Below are 23,126 nucleotides of genomic sequence, written 5' to 3'. Positions count from 1 at the left end.
TGGCTTATACACAATACAACAATGTCAAAGTGGAATGTTTTCTTAAATGTCTACAAATTAATTAAAAATGTAAAGCTGAAATGTCTTGAGTCAAGAAGTATTCAACCCTTCATTATGGGACGCATAAATAAGTTCAGGAGTACAAATGTGCTTAACAAGTCACATAACCTAAATGACAGAGTGAAAAGAAGGAAGCCTGTACAGTATAAATATATTCCAAAACATGCATCCTGTTCGCAACAAGGCATAAAGTAAAACTGCAAAAAATATGCCAAAGAAATGAACTTGTTTTTTAAATTATTGAATATCAGAAACATACAATATACTTGCAGTGAAGCCGGTCAACAACTACATCATACCAGTCATCCAACAGACTCCCATTCAGAGAGACACACAGAAGCATCCAGGGTCAATGCCCTGCTCAAGGTCACGTTGATAGATCTGCCACTAGGCCAAAAAACGTGAACCTGAACCCTCCAAGATCCCCCCACAGTTCCCCAATAGCTGCCCCTCAACCATCTGAGACCCCTCCCACAGTCCCCCCCAAAAATAAAAACACAATTAATTTCATTCCCCACCCACAAGAACCCCCCAATACACCAACACCCAAGAGAATGAACTAAAGAGAAAAAAGACAGAAAAAAAACAGCAAACAATGCAAAATTAAAAAAACACAAAACAAAGGACATCAAAGACAACTAAAATCATAACAGCAATGCCAACTGAATATGTTTGTGTGCATGTCTGGCACTATTACATGTATGTGTGTGTTCTTGTTTATTTGAATGAGAGTGTGTGTCTATGCATGTGTACAAACTCCTGCACGGTATCAGCCTCAGGCCAACCAGCATAAGTTGTAAACACACTGCCCCCGAGTGTCATTCAAACGTACTTTTTATTTTGAAATGTTTTGTACTTTTATCTTTGACCATCATTCTATCTACCGCACAGCAACTCCACTCCCACTTGTCTCCAATTCCACATCCCAACCCTCAGCTTCTCTCAGCCTGTCCAATCACTCTCTGCTGGCCACCCTCTTCGAGTTTCTATGCAACACCTATCTTTCAACTATGCTGTGATGTTTAACATACAATTTAAATATTTCTAATCGAATAGAATCCACAGATTGAAGTTAAAGATAAATACTTTTACTAAGAGTATTAGTATATCAGTAATTGACTGACCTGGTCTCTCCAGATCACCTAACAGTACTATGTCTAGGGTCAATTTTAGATCAATGCTATGCATTTTCAGACATTCCTGAACCTGAGACAGGCTACCTGAGGGCAATACCAAAATAAATGGTCTATTGATTCTGTATCCTCACAACAAAAACTGCAGAGCGTCGATGATTTTATGCCCCAAATATTTAACATTTTGCTGGTGGCAAGAATTCTATGTAATAATTTTAGCTGAAAAGCACGAAGTCTTGAATCTTGCGTTGTTTTATACACTGCTCAAAAAAATAAAGGGAACACTAAAATAACACATCCTAGATCTGAATGGATGAAATAATCTTATTAAAAACTTTTTTCTTTACATAGTTGAATGTGCTGACAACACAATCACACAAAAATAATCAATGGAAATCCAATTTATCAACCCATGGAGGTCTGGATTTGGAGTCACACTCAAATTTAAAGTGGAAACCACACTACAGGCTGATCCAACTTTGATGTAATGTCCTTAAAACAAGTCAAAATGAGGCTCAGTAGTGTGTGTGGCCTCCACGTGGCTGTATGACCTCCCTACAACGCCTGGGCATACTCCTGATGAGGTGGCGGATGGTCTCCTGAGGGATCTCCTCCCAGACCTGGACTAAAGCATCCGCCAACTCCTGGACAGTCTGTGGTGCAACGTGGCGTTGGTGGATGGAGCGAGACATGATGTCCCAGATGTGCTCAATTGGATTCAGGTCTGGGGAACGGGCGGGCCAGTCCATAGCATCAATGCCTTCCTCTTGCAGGAACTGCTGACACACTCCAGCCACATGAGGTCTAGCATTGTCTTGCATTAGGAGGAACCCAGGGCCAACCGCACCAGCATATGGTCTCACAAGGGGTCTGAGGATCTCATCTCGGTACCTAATGGCAGTCAGGCTACCTCTGGCGAGCACATGGAGGGCTGTGCGGCCCCCCAAAGAAATGCCACCCCACACCATGACTGACCCCACCGCCAAACCGGTCATGCTGGAGGATGTTGCAGGCAGCAGAACGTTCTCCACGGCGTCTCCAGACTCTGTCACGTCTGTCACATGTGCTCAGTGTGAACCTGCTTTCATCTGTGAAGAGCACAGGGCGCCAGTGGCGAATTTGCCAATCTTGGTGTTCTCTGGCAAATGCCAAACGTCCTGCACGGTGTTGGGCTGTAAGCACAACCCCCACCTGTGGACGTCGGGCCCTCATACCACCCTCATGGAGTCTGTTTCTGACCGTTTGAGCAGACACATGCACATTTGTGGCCTGCTGGAGGTCATTTTGCAGGGCTCTGGCAGTGCTCCTCCTGCTCCTCCTTGCACAAAGGCGGAGGTAGCGGTCCTGCTGCTGGGTTGTTGCCCTCCTACGGCCTCCTCCACATCTCCTGGTAGCGCCTCCATGCTCTGGACACTACGCTGACAGACACAGCAAACCTTCTTGCCACAGCTCGCATTGATGTGCCATCCTGGATGAGCTGCACTACCTGAGCCACTTGTGTGGGTTGTAGACTCCGTCTCATGCTACCACTAGAGTGAAAGCACCGCCAGCATTCAAAAGTGACCAAAACATCAGCCAGGAAGCATAGGAACTGAGAAGTGCTCTGTGGTCACCACCTGCAGAACCACTCCTTTATTGGGGGTGTCTTGCTAATTGCCTATAATTTCCACCTGTTGTCTATTCTATTTGCACAACAGCATGTGAAATTTGTCAATCAGTGTTGCTTCCTAAGTGGACAGTTTGATTTCACAGAAGTGAAATTGACTTGGAGTTACATTGTGTTGTTTAAGTGTTCAACTCGTACACCTTGTACCATGGAATCAAAAATCTCTTCCCAACTATTTTGCAATCTGAATGGCACAGTTGTCAACATCCTGGTCCTCAAATGAAACTGGAATACTTTCCTATTTATGCTATTTTTATTCCTTCGCCAGTTTTGATCCGTTATATTGGGCAGACAGACCAGTTCCCTACCTCCTCCTGCTGCCACCTGCCTCCTCCATTTTGGGGTAATGCTTTAATCAATTGGTTATACTTTTGGATTGAGCAGACCTTCCCATACAATTGGATAACTCCATGAAGGACATTACTCTACCATTCCAATTTACAATATCATTTAAGAACAAAATACTCTTTTCAAACATCTTTCCCATAAATCCAGGTATTTTATCAACCAGCACATTTGAGTTCAACCATAATATTTGTTATCTTTTCAGGGGGATGAAATTGAAATTGTAGCCAGCTCTGCAATGCTTGTTTGAAAAAGAGAGATACCTTTTTCAAAGGTATCATTTTCAATTAATCGAAAATTAAACATGGAAATCTGCACAAAGGCAAAAAGGTCATTTTTAAACAATGAATGAGCTATTCTTAGTAATCTACGTGAGAACCATTTAGGGTTCAAGTAAAACTTTTGAACAAGTGAAGCTTTTAGAGAGAGGTTTAGTGCTTTTATATTTAATAATCTCAACCCACCCAATTCATATTCATTATATAGAAAGGCACGCTTTATTTTGTCTGATTTAGCATCCCAGATAAAGCGAAATATTTTTTGCTCATATGATTTGAAAAACGAATCATCAGGAGTAGGCAGCACCATAAGTAAGTGAGTAAACTGAAATATGACTAAGGAGTTAATCAGGGCAATTTGTCCATAAATAGACACGTATTTACCTCTCCATGGTTGCAGGATCTTGTCTATTGTTACAAATCTATTGAAATTAATTGTGGAGAGCTTATTTATATCTTCTGTGATATGAATACCAAGTATGTCTACTTCACCATCAGCCCATTTCATAGGTTAACTGCAGGGTAACGTAAAAGTTGTATTTTTTTTAAATCCAATATGTAATATTGTACACAGGTTTTAGTCCAGAAAAATGATCTAGATCTTCCATGAGACATTACAGGGATCTAGCTTGCGGACTTAATATAAAACCAGAGTCATCGGCATACATGGACAGCTTTGTTTTTAAGCCTTGTATTTCTAATCCTCTAATGTTGTTATTGGATCAGATTTTAATAGCTAGCATTTCAATGGCCATAACGAATAGATATGGTGACAGCGGACACCCTTGTTTAACTCTTGACAATTCAAAACTCTGAGAAGTAGCCGTTATTTACTATTTTACACCTGGGGTTGCTATACATTATTTTAAACACATTTTATAAGATAATTACCAAAATTGAAAAAAATCCAGGCTGATCAGGATGAACAATACCTGGTAAAACCCCTTTAATTCTGAGTGCTATGCATTTCGCATCACAACATTGGGGGCCTCCAGTAAGGGGCCTTCAGTTTTTTATACAGACTGTGTCTTTATATTTGCCATCTGGGTCTTGTTATAATAATAGAGAAAACAGACCTTCCTGCTGAGAACCTGACAGACTACCATTTTTAATAGGAGTAGTTAAAACAAATCTAACAATGGAGCTTTTAGTATATCAAAAAAGACTTGATATACCGCTACCGGTATGCTATCAAGCCCTGGGGTTTTTCCAGAATTAAAAGGAATTAATAGCCTCAAAAAGGTATTTCTCTATAATTTGGCCATCGCACTTATCTTTCTGTACATTTGTTAATTTTCCATTTTTTTTATATTATTTGGAAATAATTCCTTACCGTAATCTTCATTCAGTGGGAGAGGATGAGATGGAAAAGAGAACATCTGCCTAAAATAATTAGCCTCCTTTTAAAAAATATCATTTGGAGAATCATAGAGGACTCTGTCTTCAGTAACGAGTTTCTGCAAATAATTTTTGTTAGCATTCCTGTATTGGAGATTCAGGAAGAATTTTGTGCATTTTTCTACATATTCCATCCAGTTTGCTTTATTTTTGTAATTGATTATATTAGATCGTTCTTGAATAAGTTCCTCAAGTTCTTTTTGTTTTTCCTCTAACTTGTTTTGTATCTCTGTAGTATCATTTTTATTGCCATCTACCTGTACTATTAGCTCATGGATTTCCCTTCTTAGTCTTGTCTCTTTAGCCAGATTTTTATTTTTATTGATGAATATTGAATTGAATGACCTCTGAAAGTACATTTAAAAGGTATCCGAAACCATAAGGGGATTTGCTGAACCTATATTATACTGGATTTTCTTTTTTAATGATTTTGTCTTATTTAAAAATAAGTTGTCCTCCAGTAAACTTTGATTACATTTCCAATATCTCCATCCACATGGAAAATCTATAAGAGTTATGTGAATGCCAATTGGATGATGATCCGATCACATTCTGTCTCCTATTAAAACTTTTTGAACCTTTGATGCAAGCGAGAAAGAGACAAGAAAGTAGTCAAGACGACTAGCTTGATTAAGTCTCCTCCGTGTATATCTCACAAGGTCAGGGTTTTTTTAGCCTCCAAATATCCACTATTTCTAATGTGTCCATAATATTTGTGATTTCCCTAAGGCGCGGTGATGATAGTTTGTCGAGTGATTACCTTTACGGTCCATTGAGGTACGTAACACTGTATTATAGTCTCCTACCATAATGATTCGATTTTTGTTGCCTGTAAGTTCAATAAATTGGTATAAATGTTTTTGAAGAAGTATGGATCATCCTGATTTGGACCATATAGATTAATGAGCCAAATCTCTTTTTTGTCCACTTTCATTTTCAAAAAGATCCACCTTCCTTGCGAATCATTCCTGACTATATGCACATTCAAATCAACATTTTTGTTAATTAATATCACACCTTTTGAGATCATTTGTCCATGAGAGAAAATGTCACCACCCCATTCCTTTTTCCATGCAACTTCATCTAAGGATGTAGAGTGAGTTTCCTGTAAAGAGTATATGTTATATTCCTTTTCTTTCAGCCATGTAAAGACTGATATTTTTTTATAATCTACTAAACCGTTACAATTATAACTGGCTATACTTATTTCACCAATTCCAATAACTAGATACTATTCAGTATAAATTGACCATAATTAGTGCTTGTAAAGTTACTGCCATCAGAGGTATTATGACAGTCAAAATATGAGCTTTCAAATGTCTGATATTTAGAATTCAAGAAATAGGTTCTAGCAGTATTTGCTTTATTCCCTTGCCTGTTTGCCTGTGAGCCAATGCCACAGATGTTAGAAAATTGAGACAAGATATGTGTGTAGTAAATCTGATTAGGTTGATATGTTTGACTTTGGCTGTGATTTAGTGAGAGTGTGTACGATGTCTGTTTTAGAGTAAGTCTATAACGTGTGATGTCCAAATAAATAACAACTCCGCCAATTTGCATGGTTGAGTGTCTGTGTGTAACATGTAGTGTGTATAGCCTTAATATTCATGATGATAACTGTAATCCATATCGTATCACCGTCATAGTTGCATCATAATTACCTTTAACATCATTGAAAAACACATCCCAGCATTTCAATAGCAATTGATGTTTCACATGATCAAGAATTACATTGCATTACTCTAGAGACTGCTTCACTACAGTACAAATGTATTCCGTACAATATGTTATTATTCCCCAATGCCTATATTCTGATATCTTCCCCTTGCTTGTTGTAAACATATATAAGGTTGTTGACAAATACATAAAAAATATAAAGAATAAACACATTAAATTATAAAACAGTTCGACAACAGAGACAGGGAGAGAAGAGAAAAGAGAAAGAGTGAGAGAAGAGAGCGAGATCAGGTGTGTGTGTGTGTGTAAGTCCGTATGTGTAAGCGAGCATGTAATTGAGTACGTGCGTGTTCATATCCACTTCATAGTGTTCGGATATTTTTACAGTTCCCATACTTTCTTTTTTTCGTAACCTGAAGTCCCTGTAGAATATAGTACAGTCATAGTGTTATGGAGCTGTCTCAGAATAGATGTCCATCTATAAAGAGCTTGTCTACAATGAGAAAGGCACGCTTACCCTTCTCCCTTTCTTGCCTTTGTACCGGATACAGTCTCTTACGACGTTCGTTTCTCTCCCTTGGAAATTGGTAATTGAGACCGAATTTGGTCCCTTTTAGCTCCCTTCCCCTGCTTTGATCAGCTCCTTTTGTTGGTAGTGTTCAAATTTTGCGATGATCGGTCAGGGACCCTTGCTCTTGTCCCTCCAAGTCTGTGTACTCGGTGGAAAGCCACCTTGTTTAGTCTCTATAGGAAGTTTCAAGGCGGATTGCATGAATTCTCTGATCGCGCCCTCTGGATTATTGGATGCGTCCTTAGGAATTTCAGAAGAAAAAAAAGATTTTCACGCATGCTACGCCTTTGTATGTCTAGTAGCGACTCCTTCATCACCCTGTTTTCCCTGAGTAGACAATCCATGTTGGAATCGTGGATTTTTACCTTGGCTGTGAGTGCCTTGTTTTCTCCTTGGAGCGTGAGAATTTCACTCTGGCTAAACTCCAAACTCCCCCTCAGCCCTGCTACCTCCTCACACAATTTTTCCAGTGTTGCATGGATTCCAGCCAGAGCACTAGCCTCTACTTCAACGGTAAGTAAATCACCTGCCAGCTTGCACTCGCGGAATCCACGCAAAAAAAATAAATGGAACACAAGCTTGCAGTCCCAGCCGTAAAGGTTAACCGCATCGTGGGATCCTTAGCAACAAAACTTTAGTTCTGATTAAAATCGATTTAATTAAAATGTTTTAATATAAACAACAAACAGAGTGTAGACAGTACAATGTTCTGTTGCACACTGATGACATATCTGATGACGTATATCCGTGTGCCAAGATTGTAGCGTTGTACCCCCCCAAAGAAATTAACTTTATGTCCTGAATAAAAAGCATTATGTTTGGGGCAAATCCAACACAACACGGAGTACCACTCTTTATATTTTTTCAAGCATGGTGGTGGCTGCATCATGTTATGGGTATGCTTGTCATTGGCAAGGACTAGGGAGTTTTTTAGGATACAAATAAACGGAATAGCGCTAAGTACAGGCAAAATCCTAAAGGAAAACCTGGTTCAGTCTGCTTTCCGACAGACACTGGGAGACAGATTCACCTTTCAGCAGGACAACAACCTAAAACAAAAGACAAAATCTACACTGGAATTGTTTACTAAGAAGACATTGCATGTTCCCGAGTGGCCTAGTTACAGTTTTGACTTAAATCTGCGGAAAATCTATGGATGACAGAGACAGCGGTGTGTTTCACCTGCATTAGCTAAGCCGAGACCCCTCTAGGACCTCTTCCTCAACCCTCTCCTCTCTTTGTTTCATCCCCTCTTCTCTCCTCTCCTCCTCCTATCCCTGCCAGGGTGCTGGCACTCTTCCCTCCCCATTACATAAACTCAACCACACAGCTCCTCCACAGCCTACCACTGCTGCTAGAAATCTTCACAGCCTCCAGGCTGCCTCCCATCACACCGTACCCACACGGAGAGCAACGAGAAAGGGGGACAGAATGTGGGAGAGGGACATCTCTAGGGTACTTTCCAAGTTTCCATACAACGTGTGTTTTTGTGTACATTTATGTAATTATGTAGCCTGAAGCCTACAAATGATAACGTCCCTTTTCACATGGATGACATTAATGGAATGTTCTAACCGCAGGCGGGCTATAAGAATTGATATCCCCAAATAAATGTTGTTCCTCTAACCATGAAAAATCCCTAGGCTTGCACTGCACGGGGACAAGACATGTTAAATGGACAGAATATTTTCTGAAAGAACCCGTTGACTATTCCCCCCATTCTCTCCAGGCTCTAGTAGTTTAGACCCCTGAGCCACACCTTTAGTCATGCGTTAACATACCCCACCTTGCTCTGTTGCCAGGTGTGAGACAGACAGACAGGACAAGACTGATGACCTGCCAGACTGGCCAGACAGTCCCAGTCAATCACACCCTAAACAACCCTGGAGCTAGCATACTTAACATGACAAACCCTGAGCTGGGCTGGGCTGGGCTCCACAATACCCAGGAGCCAGCCAGTCAGACAACCTCTCTGGGGGTTGCAGGTCTAGCTCATTTGTGCTCTGCAGTCCCAACCCAAATTTCACAACAGTCAGAAAAGCTGGGACATGGATCAGGGTCCCAGATCTATCCTGCAGGAGTGGACAGTCATAGCCAGGCCAGCTGCTTTCAATGAAGTGCTGTCGTCTCAGAGAGAACAGTCAAATCCATCATCCCCACTGACTTGCCCACCCACCCTCCATCCATATGTCCATCCATCCCAGCCCAGCTCACCCCACCCCCCCTCATAGCGGGGAAGCCCCACCAGGGCACCCCAGCTCCGGGTTCCCCTGCCACATCTGGGCTTCTTTTACAGCGTGATCTTTCTACTTTCAAACAGGTAGGATAGTTGTCAGGTTACATTACCACAGAAAACACCAGAGCATACAGGCACACATGCCAGAATTGCATTCATTTATTTATTTAGTCACCGTTCCCACAGAAGCAGAAATACATGTGATGGAAATCTAAATGGAAATACATGTTGTCATTTTATATTCGAGTCAAATGATAGTGTAAAACCAAAATAATGCTGTCTGGCTACGGCAGAGTGATTCAGTATGATTACAGTTATTTTCCTCTGTTCAATTGGCCTACAGAGTGGCTGTGAAACTTTAACAGGAAGCTGTGACAGAGGAATAAATACACAATGGAGGGCCTGGCCATTAACATATAACACTCGGTTAAAGTTAAAACTGCCGCTATGACACGCACACACACACACACACACACACACACACACACACTGACAACACCCACAACAAAACGCTGATATAAACAAATACTCAGCAAAGAGAGAGATCTTTACCTGACTGTATAGCCATGTCCCTCTTCACTAGAAGGATTAAGTACAACCTCCCCTAAATTTTAGCGATCCATACTCCAAAGAGAACATCAGAAAAGAGAGGCTGCCGGCAGAGTCGCGTTTCCAAGAACAAGAAAGTTTGATGCCGCCCTTCTCTGTAGCAGGATTTCTCCACAAGATCCACAAACACAGAGTGTTTGTGTGTGTGTGAGTACACCCCACGTCTTCTAAACACTGGCTGCACCCAACCCTAGCCTGCTGTGCCTGTGTGCGAGTGTGTGGACGCCCTGACAGAAAGGGTGTGTGTAGGCCTGTGTGTGAGGCAGTAAGATTTTCTTTCTTATTGCTCCTTGGATTCAATCCAAGTCCAGCCCTGAGTTCTTCACCTCTCTAGGGCGACTCCTACTTTTTTTTCTTTAAAAAGGCAGGCTGCAGGCAGAACGTGACTCAATGCTGTTGTTGCTCAGGCAGAAAACAAGGGAAAACACTGGTGCTTGCTGATCTAATCTTCATCACAGGTCCCCTTTTGGCCTCTCAAGCATTAACACTTCTCCCCTCCAGTCTCTAGCTGTTTTCCTCTCTCCCTCTCTTTCCTTCCCTCTATTCTACAGAGTTATGCAATTCTGCATATTTTGGATGACTCCTTTTCATTCCCCACTCCTCCTCCTAGCCTCCCCCTCTTTCAAACCACCTACGTAACCAAAAGGCATTATTACACCCTGATTCTCCCACTCTCTCCATTAGGGCTGACCCCATTTAGTCGACTGGTAGTCAGGCTATTGGTCGACCGAGATTTCTTTAGACGAGCAGTCACATTTTTACGTTGCACAAGACACCTGTCTGATTCGCGCCTATTAGCAAAGTTTACCACCATATTTGGATTGAGAACAATTATTATTTATTTTTTCCACCTTTATTTAACCAGGTAGGCCAGTTGAGAACAAAGTTCTCATTTACATTTTACATTACATTTACGTCATTTAGCAGACGCTCTTATCCAGAGCGACTTACAAATTGGTGCATTCACCTTATGATATCCAGTGGAACAACCACTTTACAATAGTACATCTACATCTTTTTTTTGGGGGGGGGGGGGGGGGGGTTTAACCTCTTACATCTAGACGTTCCGCTAGCGGAACACCTGCTCCAATATCCAATGATAGGCGTGGCGCAAATTACAAATTCCTCAAAAATACAAAAACTTCAATTTTTCAAACATATGACTATTTCACAGCATTTTAAAGACAAGACTCTCCTTTATCTAACCACACTGTCCGATTTCAAAAAGGCTTTACAGCGAAAGCAAAACATTAGATTATGTCAGCAGAGTACCAAGCCAGAAATAATCAGACACCCATTTTTCAAGCTAGCATATAATGTCACAAAAACCCAGAAGACAGCTAAATGCAGCACTAACCTTTGATGATCTTCATCAGATGACACACCTAGGACATTATGTTATACAATACATGCATGTTTTGTTCAATCAAGTTCATATTTATATCAAAAAACAGCTTTTTACATTAGCATGTGACGTTCAGAACTAGCATACCCCCCGCAAACTTCCGGAGGAATTTGCTAATAATTTACTAAATTACTCACGATAAACGTTCACAAAAAGCATAACAATTATTTTAAGAATTATAGATACAGAACTCCTCTATGCACTCGATATGTCCGATTTTAAAATAGCTTTTTGGTGAAAGCACATTTTGCAATATTCTAAGTACATAGCCCAGCCATCACGGGCTAGCTATTTAGACACCCGGCAAGTTTAGCACTCACCAATATCAGATTTACTATTATAAAAGTTTGATTACCTTTTGTTGTCTTCGTCAGAATGCACTCCCAGGACTGCCACTTCAATAACAAATGTTGGTTTGGTCCAAAATAATCCATCGTTATATCCGAATAGCGGCGTTTTGTTCGTGCGTCCCAGACACTATCCGAAATGGTAAATAAGGGTCGTGCGCATGGCGCAATTCGTGACAAAAAAATTCTAAATATTCCATTACCGTACTTCGAAGCATGTCAACCGCTGTTTAAAATCAATTTTTATGCCATTTTTCTCTGTTCGAAATAGCCAGAAAAAATTATAATATTGTAATCTACAGCAACTGTTTGGCACACTCACGCAACCCTTCTCACGCAACCCTTTCCCTCCTGAGCAACCAGTAAACATTCACCCATTTCGAGTTTCTTTTTCACGTCCTCCACATCCGTTTTGCTGTCACATGTTACTATGTTCGGAGTTTGTACATAACCAATTTATCGATGTGATTGTGATGGGCTATAGGTCAGGCCCTATTGTCACATGTATGCGATGCTTACACGTTTCACATAAAGAGAGCAAGGGTTGAGGGAACAGATTTTTTCAGTCAGAAACAAGTAAGAAACTAAATGTTGCTGCTTCAGCACGGACAGCGCAATAAACACTCGCTGTGCTGTGGTGCCTTTTCGCTGCAGTAGGGAGGAGAGCGAGACAACGTTCGCCAGTCTCACAGGCACTCGCTGTCATGGGTGACCATCGGGCTTTTCCGTCCTTTGTTTGTCTTAATTATTTCATCAAATGGTGTGCTTAAAGCATCAGACAAGCTCAATGCATATGTAGTTGATTTTATTCAAATATATTCTGTCTATATCTGGAAAAATAAGGTTAGACATTTAGACCAATCAAACAATGGACCAGCCCCACTCTGTTACTACACCCGGTTCTCCCCCACTCTGTTACTACACCCGGTTCTCCGTTATTACACCCGGTTCTCCCCCACTCTGTTACTACACCCTGTTCTCCCCTACTCTCCATTATTACACCCGGTTCTCCCCCACTCTGTTACTACACCCTGTTCTCCCCTACTCTCCGTTATTACACCCGGTTCTCCCACGCTCTCCACCAAGTTCTAGTACATTAGAAATAGTGATGCATATTTTGGTCCATTTTGCTGCCAACTAACTGACCCTCCTTAACCAGTCAACAAAAGGTTGCATTTTCTCCTAACAGTAAAAGCCGTTAAAAAAGTATTTTTCAAATGTGCCAAAATGCAATTCATGGAAAAACACCGTTCTAAACAAAGCCCCTAACACGAGCAGAAAACATTGCTATCACCTTTCTCCTTCAGGGCCATACTATCAGAAAGTGCTGAAGTAAAGCAACATTTGCTCTTTTCTTTCAGTCTTTCCTCCTTTGTTTCTCTGACGTCTAGGCCCACACACACACACACACACACACACACACACACACACACACAGTGTGCCGAGTGCTGAGCCCACACAAAACCCTTCCTCAGCCCTCCTCTCCTCTATAAAGCAAGGTACTACGTTTTTTATTTCTACTTTATTTAAACGGAGTCACACTGAGATTAAAAATCTATTTTACAAGAGAGCCCTGTATACATTACAATAAAAACTGAATAATAAAACACACATACAGTACCAGTCAAAAGAGTGTGCAAAGCTGTCATCAAGGCAAAGGGTGGCTACTTTGAAGAATCTCTCATATATTTTGATTTGTTTAACACTTTTTTGGTTACTACATGATTCCATATTGTTATTTCATTGTGTTGATGTCTTCACCATTATTCTACAACGTAGATCATAAAATAAAGAAAACCCCTTAAATGAGTAGGTATGTCCAAACTTTTGACTGGTACTATATATGTGTATAGAACAATGTAATTCAGCACACAATAACATTAGCAATTAAATTGGTCCCGTGTGGCTCAGTTGGTAGAGCATGGTGTTTGCAACGCCAGGGTTGTGGGTTCGATTCCCACGGGGGACCAGTACCGGGAAAAAAATGTATGAAATGTATGCATTCACTACTGTAAGTCGTTCTGGATAAGAGCGTCTGCTAAATGACTAAAATGTAAATGTAAAAAAATGTAAATTCAACTACATAGAGGTCCTCAATCAATCATTTAAACTGCCTGAGTGGCACCAGCACATGTAACTGCAGTGAACTCTGTTCCACAAATTAGGGGCAAAAAAACTAAATGAAGATATTCCCAGATCTGTGGAGACTGGAGGGATCTCTAGTGTTATCCATTCATGAGAACGGGTTTGGTAACTTATGATTCTTAAGTTCATTAATGAAGTTCTGGGGCTGTAAGATTGATTGTAAATACATAGAGAAAGCAGCTCTCTTCTTAAAGACAGAGGTACATCCCACATTTTTATACAGACTACAATGATCAGTCCTAAAATTGTCCCGTGATAAAACGTATTGCTGAATGGTAGACTGCGTCCAAGGGTTTCAAAACAGAGGTTGCATGTAAACAATATCACCAAAATTCAATACAGGGAGAAGTGTTGTTTGAGCAATCTTTCACCTATGTTCAATACTGAGGCATGATTTATTTCGATATAAAAAAACTATCTTGGATCTTAGCTTCTTAGTCAGATTTTCTATATGCATTACGAAGGATAACTTGTTTTTAATCCAGACACCAAAGGTACTTATGTTGAGAAACAAGCTCAATTTGGGCTCAATTTATAGCGCAAATATGCAGGTCCTCAGGGTCAACATTTCGTGAGCTAGAGAACAGCATGAGCTTGGTTTTACACGTGGAATGAGAGATTGCATAACTCTACTTGGAAGAGAGAGAGCACCAACCTCATAGCTGCCGTGCACAGTGCATCAAGATTGTCATAGACTAGATAGGAGGGTGCATCCCATAGAGTAAATAGGGTTTCATTGATGTGGTGGGTCAAAGCTGCCGTTCAGAGAGAAATAAGATGGTATACTAGATCGATGTAATGGACTGATAGCCTTGCTAACATTCCTCCGTCTCTCTTCCACTATGTTGTCAAATAAGAGACTTGGAAGGTCCTGCTACAACATGTCTGCAACTAGCAGCCAGCCAGCATGCCCTGTATGAAGATTTATTAGCCCAGGTAGGGATTGCTTAAAACGGGGAGTGGTGCCCTAGGGCTGGGGGGGGTCAACTCTAAACCTCAAACTTCTAGCATTGTAATTCACTTTGCAGGGAGGGTCTATCCATCCTGGCCTTCACTGAGACTCCCATCTGGTTCTTAACCTGTCTGGGCGAGGTGGGACCTAGTCAACAGCCAGTGGAATCGCGTGGCGCGAAATACAAATACCTAAAAAATGCTATAACTTCAATTTCTCAAACATATAACTATTTTACACCATTTTAAAGACAAGACTCTCGTTAATCTAACCACATTGTCCGATTTCAAAAAGGCTTTACAGCGAAAGCAAAACATTAGATTGTCAGGAGAGTACCCTGCCAAAAATAATCACACAGCCATTTTCAAAGCAAGCATATAATGTCACAAAAAACAAAACCACAGCTAAATGCAGCACTAACCTTTGATGATCTTCATAAGATGACACTCCTAGGACATTATGTTATACAATACATGCATGTTTTGTTCAATCAAGTTCATATTTATATCAAAAACCAGCTTTTTACATTAGCATGTGATGTTCAGAACTAGCATACCCACCGCAAACTTCCGGTGAATTTACTAAATTACTCATGATTAACGTTCACAAAATACATAACAATTACTTTAAGAATTATAGATACAGAACTCCTTTATGCAATCGCGGTGTCAGATTTTAAAATAGCTTTTCGGCGAAAGCACATTTTGCAATATTCTGAGTAGATAGCTAGGCCATCACAGGCTAGATAATTTGACACCCACCAAGTTTGGGGCTCACCAAACTCAGAATTACTATTAGAAAAATTGGATTACCTTTGCTGTTCTTCGTCAGAATGCACTCCCAGGACTTCAACAACAAATGTTGTTTTGATTCCAAATAATCCATAGTTATATTCAAATAGCTCCGTTTTGTTTGTGCGTTCAGGTCACTATCCGAAGGGTGACGCGCGAGCGCATTTCGTGACAAAAAATGTCAAAATATTCCATTACCGTACTTCGAAGCATGTCAAACGCTGTTTAAAATCAATTTATGCTATTTTTCTCGTAAAATAGTGATAATATTCTAACTGGGCGACGTTGTATTCATTCAAAGACTGAAAGAAAAAAATGGAGAATTCTCATGAACACGCATCTCCAGTGTCACTGTCCCCAGGCTGACCACTCACAAATTCTCCTGCTGTTCTTCGCCCAGAGACAGCAGACACTTTCTGGCGCCTTCTGAGAGCCAATGGAAGCCTTAGAAAATGTCACGTTACAGCAGAGATGCTGTATTTTCAATAGAGATGCAACAGAAGGACAACAAATTGTCAGACAGGGCACTTCCTGTATGGAATCTTCTCAGGTTTTGGCCTGCCATATGAGTTCTGTTATACTCACAGACACCATTCAAACAGTTTTAGAAACTTTAGAGTGTTTTCTATCCAAATCGACTAATTATATGCATATTCTCGTTTCTGGGCAAGAGTAGTAACCAGTTTAAATCGGGTACGTTTTTTATCCGGCCGTGCAAATACTGCCCCCTAGCCCCAACAGGTTAAGCAAATCTTGTTAAGCAAACTTATTGTAACTTAGACCATTTCACTCCCCTTAAAATTAGCTGTCTCAATGAGATACAATCTAGGGACCTAGTCACAATAACAGCAATAGCAGATAACGAATCAATACAGCAACTCCATCATCATGAACACTACCAGTCTCAGTATCAGCAATGATCCTTTACTCCCTACTGCCCTATGACATCATTCATACCCTCCATCTCCTTCATCCTCATCTGACCAGCTAATCTCCATCTCTCTAAACCCTCTCCTGTGGAGATGTAAGCTGTCCACTGGTACATGGCTGGGAGAGCTGTACAGAAACACCTCATACTGAACTTCTGCTTTTCATGAAAACACAGTTTTTTCCCCACCTCAACACTTACAGGTAACTGCCAAAACAAAGTAAAAACACTTGAGTAAATGAGGGTTACAACATATACTGAAAGCAGGTGCATCCATACAGGTGTGGTTCAGGAATTAAGCAATTAACATCCCATCATGCTTAGGGTCATGTAGAAAAATGCCCAGTTGCCCATTATTATGGCTACCATGGCTAGAAGAGATCTCAGTGACTTTGAAAGAGGGGTCTCAAAAAGGTACATAGGGGGTTTAAAGGGTGTGTGTCTCAGTCACCAAATCTCAACCCGATTGAACACTTATGGGAGAATCTGGAGTGGCGCCTGACATCATTTTCCACCAGCACAAAACACCAATTTATGTAATTTCTCATGGATGAATGGTGTCGCATCCCTCCAATAGAGTTCCAGACACTTGTAGAATCTATTCCAAGGCGCATTAAAGCTGTTATGGAGGCTAGTGATGGCACAAAGCCCTATTAAGATTACCTGTATGTAATCTGTTCCTTTTACATATGCAAATGTACTGGTGTGTTTACATTGAAAAGTGAGATTTTCTTTCCCCCACCTCTAAATGGAAATGTAATTAATGGAAATTTAAACAGAAGGCAGTGCATTGCATAGGGTGTAACACATAGGAGAGTGAACTAAGGAAAATTATGGAATCAGTTCTGAATTTATTTGATGGTATGCTTGATACGGTATGTCTGAAAGTTGATGAAAGAAGAGAATTGTATAGGGGAATAGGGAACGTTTTCCCTGGGACACCAACTCACCATTCTTCCTGTCCCGCACAGGCATGTCGTTGGAGGCGGGCTGCAGAGTCATCTCCTGAAGCTCATTAGTCACTGCTTCGCTCCACGGGCTAGGTGCGGAGCCGGGTGCTACAGCAACAACCATGATGCCGGTATTTGGCTCCGTCCCATCCTGTGGCTCCAGTGTTGCCAGGATGACAGAGAGACCTGTGAGATATTTATAAAAATGGAGGTTGGTTAGGTTTGAAAATGGTCCTACGCAGAAAAGATCATTTCAACGAGGTGGGGAACTCTGGTCCAAGAAACTGCAGGGTATCCAGGCTTTTGTTCCACCCCGTCACTAAAACACTTGATTTAGCTTATCAGCTTTTTTTTTCCACCTTTATTTAACCAGTTAGGCCAGTTGAGAACCAATTCTCATTTACAACTGCGACCTGGCCAAGATAAAGGAAAGCAGTGCGACAAAAAAACAACAGTTACACGTGGAAAAAACAAACGTACAGTCAATAACAGAATAGAAAAAGTCTATATACAGTGTGTGCAATTGGCGTGAGGTGGCAAGGAAATAAATTGGCAATAGTAGCGAAGTAATTACAACTTAGCAAATTAACACTGGAGTGATAGATGTGCAGATCATGATGTGCAAGTAAAAATACTGGTGTGCAAAAGAGCAAAAAAGTAAATAAAAACAATATGGGGATGAGGTAGGTAGATTGGATGGGCTATTTACAGAAGGGCTGTGTACAGCTGCAGCGATCGGTAAGCTGTTCAGATAGCTGATGCTTAAAGTTAGTGAGGGAGATATAAGTCTCCAACTTCAGTGATTTTTGCAATTTGTTCCAATCATTGGCAGCAGAGAACTGGAAGGAAAGGCGGCCAAAGGAGGTGTTGGCTTTGGGGATGACCAGTGAAATATACCTGCTGGAGTGCGTGCTACGGGTGGGTGTTGTTATGGTGACCAGTGAGCTGAGATACAGCGGAGCTTTACCTAGCAAACACTTGTAGATGACCTGGAGCCAGTGGGTCTGGCAACGAATATGTAGCAAGGGCCAGCCAAAGAAAGCATACAGGTCACAGTGGTGGGTGGTATATGGGGCTTTGGTGACAAAATGGATGGCACTGTGATAGCAAATTGGATGCAGTCTGAGGAGAGTGTTGGAGGCTATTTTGTAAATGACGTCGCTGAAGTCGAGGATCGGTAGGATAGTCAGTCTTACGAGGGTATGTTTGGCAGGCAGCATGAGTGAAGGAGGCTTTGTTCAGAAATAGGAAGCTGATTCTAGATTTAATTTTGGATTGGAGATGTTTAATATGAGTCTGGAAGGAGAGTTTACAGTTTAGCCAGACACCTAGGTATTTGTAGTTGTCCACATTTTCTAAGTCAGAGCCGTCCAGAGTAGTGATGCTTGTCGAGCGGGCGGGTGCGAGCAGCGATCGGTTGAAAAGCATGCATTTCGTTTTACTAGCATTTAAGAGCAGTTGGAGGCCACAGAAGGAGTGTTGTATGGTGTTGAAGCTTGTCTGGAGGTTTGTTAACACAGTGTCCAAAGAAGTGCCAAATGTATACAGAATGGTGTCATCTGCGTAGAGGTGGATCAGGGAATCACCCGCAGCAAGAGCGACATCATTGATATATACAGAGAAAAGAGTTGGCCCGAGTATTGAACCCTGTGGTACCCCCATAGAGACTGCCAGAGGTCCGGACAACAGGCCCTCCGATTTGACACACTGAACTCTGTCTGAGATGTAGTTGGTGAACCAGGCGAGGCAGTCATTTGAGAAACCAAGGCTGTTGAGTCTGCCGATAAGGATACGGTGATTGACAGAGTCGAAAGCCTTGGCCAGGTTGATGAAGACAGCTGCACAGTATTGTCTTTTATCGATGGTGGTTATGATATCGTTTAGCTTGATATTGGATTTACATTTAGACCACTTAGTTTTATGAGGTGTGTATTTGACCTGGGGTAGGAATAAAATCTGTGGCTGTCCAAGACCAATTTTGCCCACCCTCCCCATCATGACCAGATCTGTAAAGACTATGGCGGAGGGTTAGGGTGGATAGATGTAGTCTACTCTCCTATCTGTTGCTCAGGGCTGAGAGGTAGTAACCAGAACACTTGTGCAATTATGGAACTCTCAGACACAGAAAGAACACCCAACTTAAGAATGCATGGCTGCAGGCTAAGGATTATAAAGTCAACCATCATGAGGAATTAGCATCTTGCGTTTCTATTGACCTCTGACACTTGTTGAAGTTATGGTTGACTTCAGCGCAGTCTTTACCATATAGGGTCGTCCCCCTATTGCAGTGGTTCCCAAAAATGTTATAGTCCCGTACCCCTTCAAACATTCAACCTCCAGCTGCTTACCCCCTCCAGCACCAGGAACAGCGCACTCTCATACATACACACACACACATACACACACACACACACACATTAAGCATAAGAATGAGTGTGAGTTTGTCACAACCCGGTTTGTGGGAAGTTACAATGAGCTCTTATAGGACCAGGGCACAAATAATAATAATAATTTTGTTCTTTATTTAACCATCTTACATATATTATTTGTTCATTGAAAATTGTGAATACCTCACCACAGATTAATGAGAAGGGTGTGCTTGAAAGGAGGCACATAACTCTGCAATGTTGGGTTGTATTGGAGTCTCATTCTTAATCCTTATCCACACACAGTCTGTGCCTGTATTTAGTTTTCATGCTAGTGAGGGCTAAGAATCCACTCTCACATAGGTACGTGGTTGCAAAGAACATCAGTGTCTTAACAGCGAGATTTGCAAAGGCAGGATCCAGAAATCTGGCAATGGCTTCTGATTAAATAACATTTTCACAGAACCGCTTGTTGCAATTTCGATGAGGCTCTCTTGTTCAGATATCGGTAAGTGGACTGGAGGCAGGGCATGAAAGGGTTAACGAATCCAGTTGCTTGGGTCATCTGTTTTAGGAAAGTACCTGCGTAATTGCGCACCCAACACACTCAGGTGCTTCGCTATATCACATTTGACATTGTCCGTAAGCTGGAGTTCATTTGCACACAAAAAAAATCATACAATGATGTAAAGACCTGTGTGTTGTCCTTGTTAATGCAGACAGAGAAGAGCTCCAACTTCTTAATCATAGCCTCAATTTTGTTCCGCACATTGAATATAGTTGCGGAGAGTCCCGGTAATCCTAGATTCAGATCATTCAGGCGAGAAAAAACATCACCCAGATAGGCCAGTCGTGTGAGAAACTCGTCATCATGCAAGCAGTCAGACAAGTGAAAATGGTCAGTAAAAAAAACTTTAAGCTCTTCTCTCAATAAAAAAAATAAATGTGTCAATACTTTGCCCCTTGATAACCAGATCACTTCTGTATGTTGTAAAAGCGTTACATGGTCGCTGCCCATATCATTGTATAGTACAGAAAATACATGAGAGTTCAGGGGCCTTGCTTTAACAAAGTTAGCCATTATCACTGTAGTGTCCAAAACGTCTTTCAAGCTGTCAGGCATTCCCTTGGCAGCAAAAGCCTCTCGGTGGATGCTGCAGTGTACCCAAGTGGTGTCGGGAGCAACTGCTTGCATGCGCTGTCATGGCTTTTGCGCCATCAGTACAGATACCAACACATCTTGACCACTAAAGTCCATTTGATGTCACAAAGCTGTCCAGTACTTTAAAAATATACTCTCCTGTTGTCCTGGTTTCCAGAAGAGGATGTCTTCCTTAATTGACCCCCCATAAGCGTAACAGACATGTGCCAGGCCCGCCACGTCTGTTGACTCATCCAGCTGTAATGCATAGAATTCACTGGCATGTATGCGAAGCAGTAATTGTTTCAAAACATCTCCTGCCATGTCACTGATGCATTGTGAAACAGTGTGGTAGATGAAGAAATTGTCTGTATAGATTTTGGGCATTTTCCCCCAGCATTGTCCCAGCCATATCTGCGGCAGCAGGAAGAATTAAGTCCTGCACATTAGTATGTGGCTTGCCTGTCCTAGCCACTCGGTAGCTCACCATGTAAGACGCTTCTAGCCCCTTCTTATTAATGGTATCCGTTGCTTATATACATGTCTTACTACTTGAAAGCCGTCTTAATTCTCGCTCAAAAATATCCGTGGCTTATTTTTCAAATTGGCATGTTTTGTTTCTAAATATCTGCGCAAGAGTGAAGGTTTCATCGAGTTGCGAGATAGTACTTTTGCACATATAAACACACTGTGGTTGAGGAAAGGCACTACTCCCAATGTAAGTGAACCACAAATCAATGTAGTTCTCATCATATTTGCGCCTCTTCGATGGTCCAACGTCCCTGTCTGTTGTTCGGTGCTTTCCTGGGTAAGGGGGAAGTAGCTCTTTGGCTGCATCAGATTCACAACTGTCAGTGTCCATACTAGCTGGGCTAACAACAAATGTAGAATTACTGATGCTAGCATTGGGATGTGCTTATGGAAGCAGATCAACTTGTGTCGTCGACAGGTGCAGGTGTAGTAATGCTGGTAAAAATCTTACCCAAATGTATAGCCCCGAACAAAAATATAAATGGGCTGTTAGAAAATGTCAAGGTGAATCACATTTTTATTTGGCGTATCCCCGACGGCATTGCGTGTAGTTTGGGAATACCTGCCCTTTAGGGTCGTTGGACCTCAAAAAGCACAAGAGAGGATTTACACCCCCCCATCTCAAATTTTGCCAAAATAGTTGTAGTTAGAAACAGATAAGATTAGGATTCCTTAAATTAAACATTTTGTTCAATTATTTAATCTGAGAAATGAAGAATTTATGGTGCCAAAATTGGCCATTTGAATTTATAGGATTCATATAATATTAAATATAGTACAGAACATCTGATTTGGACTATAATTCTTCCTAAGAATAAGACATAAGGAATCCAGTAAAATTATCAAAAGCCACCCTCAATCCCACCCCAACAACCAGTATACAGTATCAGTTCTCTATGTCTGACTAGTAGGATGGATCTGCGGCATGGCATATTGCTTCTTCATTCTGTGATGTGACGGCCTACCCCGGCCAAACCCTAACCCGGACGACGGTGGGCCAATTGCACGCCGCCCTATGGAACTCCCAAATACGTCCGGTTGTGATACAGGCTGGAATCGAACCAGGGTCTGTAGTGACACCTCTTGCGCTGAGATGCAGTGCCTTAGACCGCTGCGCAACTCGGGAGCCCCGCGTGGATCAAAACCTTTCCTTCTCAACTTTGGATTAAAATAAATAAATACATTTTAAAAAATTAAAAAATTGCTTTTGCTCATGACAAAATAAATTGAGTGGTCATCCTCACAATTCAAGCCAGTCCTCCATTAAAGCAATGCAGTTAGTCATGGGTTGCTGAAATGACATGGAATGACTAAAGCAGCGGCGCAATAAATATTTGTTTCTTAATTTTCCTGTGGAGAAGTGCTTTCAAGATCAGAATGACATGTTACAAAATCAGACCCCCCTTACCTCTGCTGAAGAAAATCTGAGCAGAAACACTGACCTCTGAATGGTTTACATAAAGACAGAATGATAACACTACAGGGTCGATTCTGTTTGTTTTCATGAGAGTGTGTTTTCTACCCATGGACTGCAGCAAGGAATGCCACTAGAACAAAGCAGGCCTAGCCTGTCAATGAGGTTGTGTTGTCTGAGGAT

The 23,126-nt window shown here is 41.5% G+C and overlaps 1 protein-coding gene across 4 annotated transcripts in view; it reads right to left on the bottom strand.

Annotated features, from left to right (window-relative positions):
- LOC106608977 (myocardin-related transcription factor A) overlaps nt 1-23,126 on the bottom strand; it is a 70,321-nt gene that overhangs the window by 39,562 nt on the left and 7,633 nt on the right. For 3 of the 4 annotated variants that reach the window (XM_014207289.3, XM_014207279.3, XM_045723859.2), the window contains exon 3: nt 17,492-17,677. In XM_014207289.3, the coding sequence (XP_014062764.3) occupies nt 17,492-17,615 (124 nt within the window). In that variant the 5' untranslated portion in view covers nt 17,616-17,677. Of the gene's footprint in view, nt 1-9,916; nt 10,243-17,491; nt 17,678-23,126 lie in introns of those variants that run through there. The other variant, XM_014207300.3, reaches the window with a different exon arrangement.

The sequence above is a fragment of the Salmo salar genome, chromosome 01 (genome assembly GCF_965601325.2).
Source record: "Salmo salar chromosome 01, fSalSal1, whole genome shotgun sequence".
Lineage (NCBI taxonomy): Eukaryota > Metazoa > Chordata > Actinopteri > Salmoniformes > Salmonidae > Salmo > Salmo salar.
The sequence above is the reverse complement of the archived record's forward strand: the minus strand, read 5'-3'. Positions and strand labels throughout refer to the sequence as shown.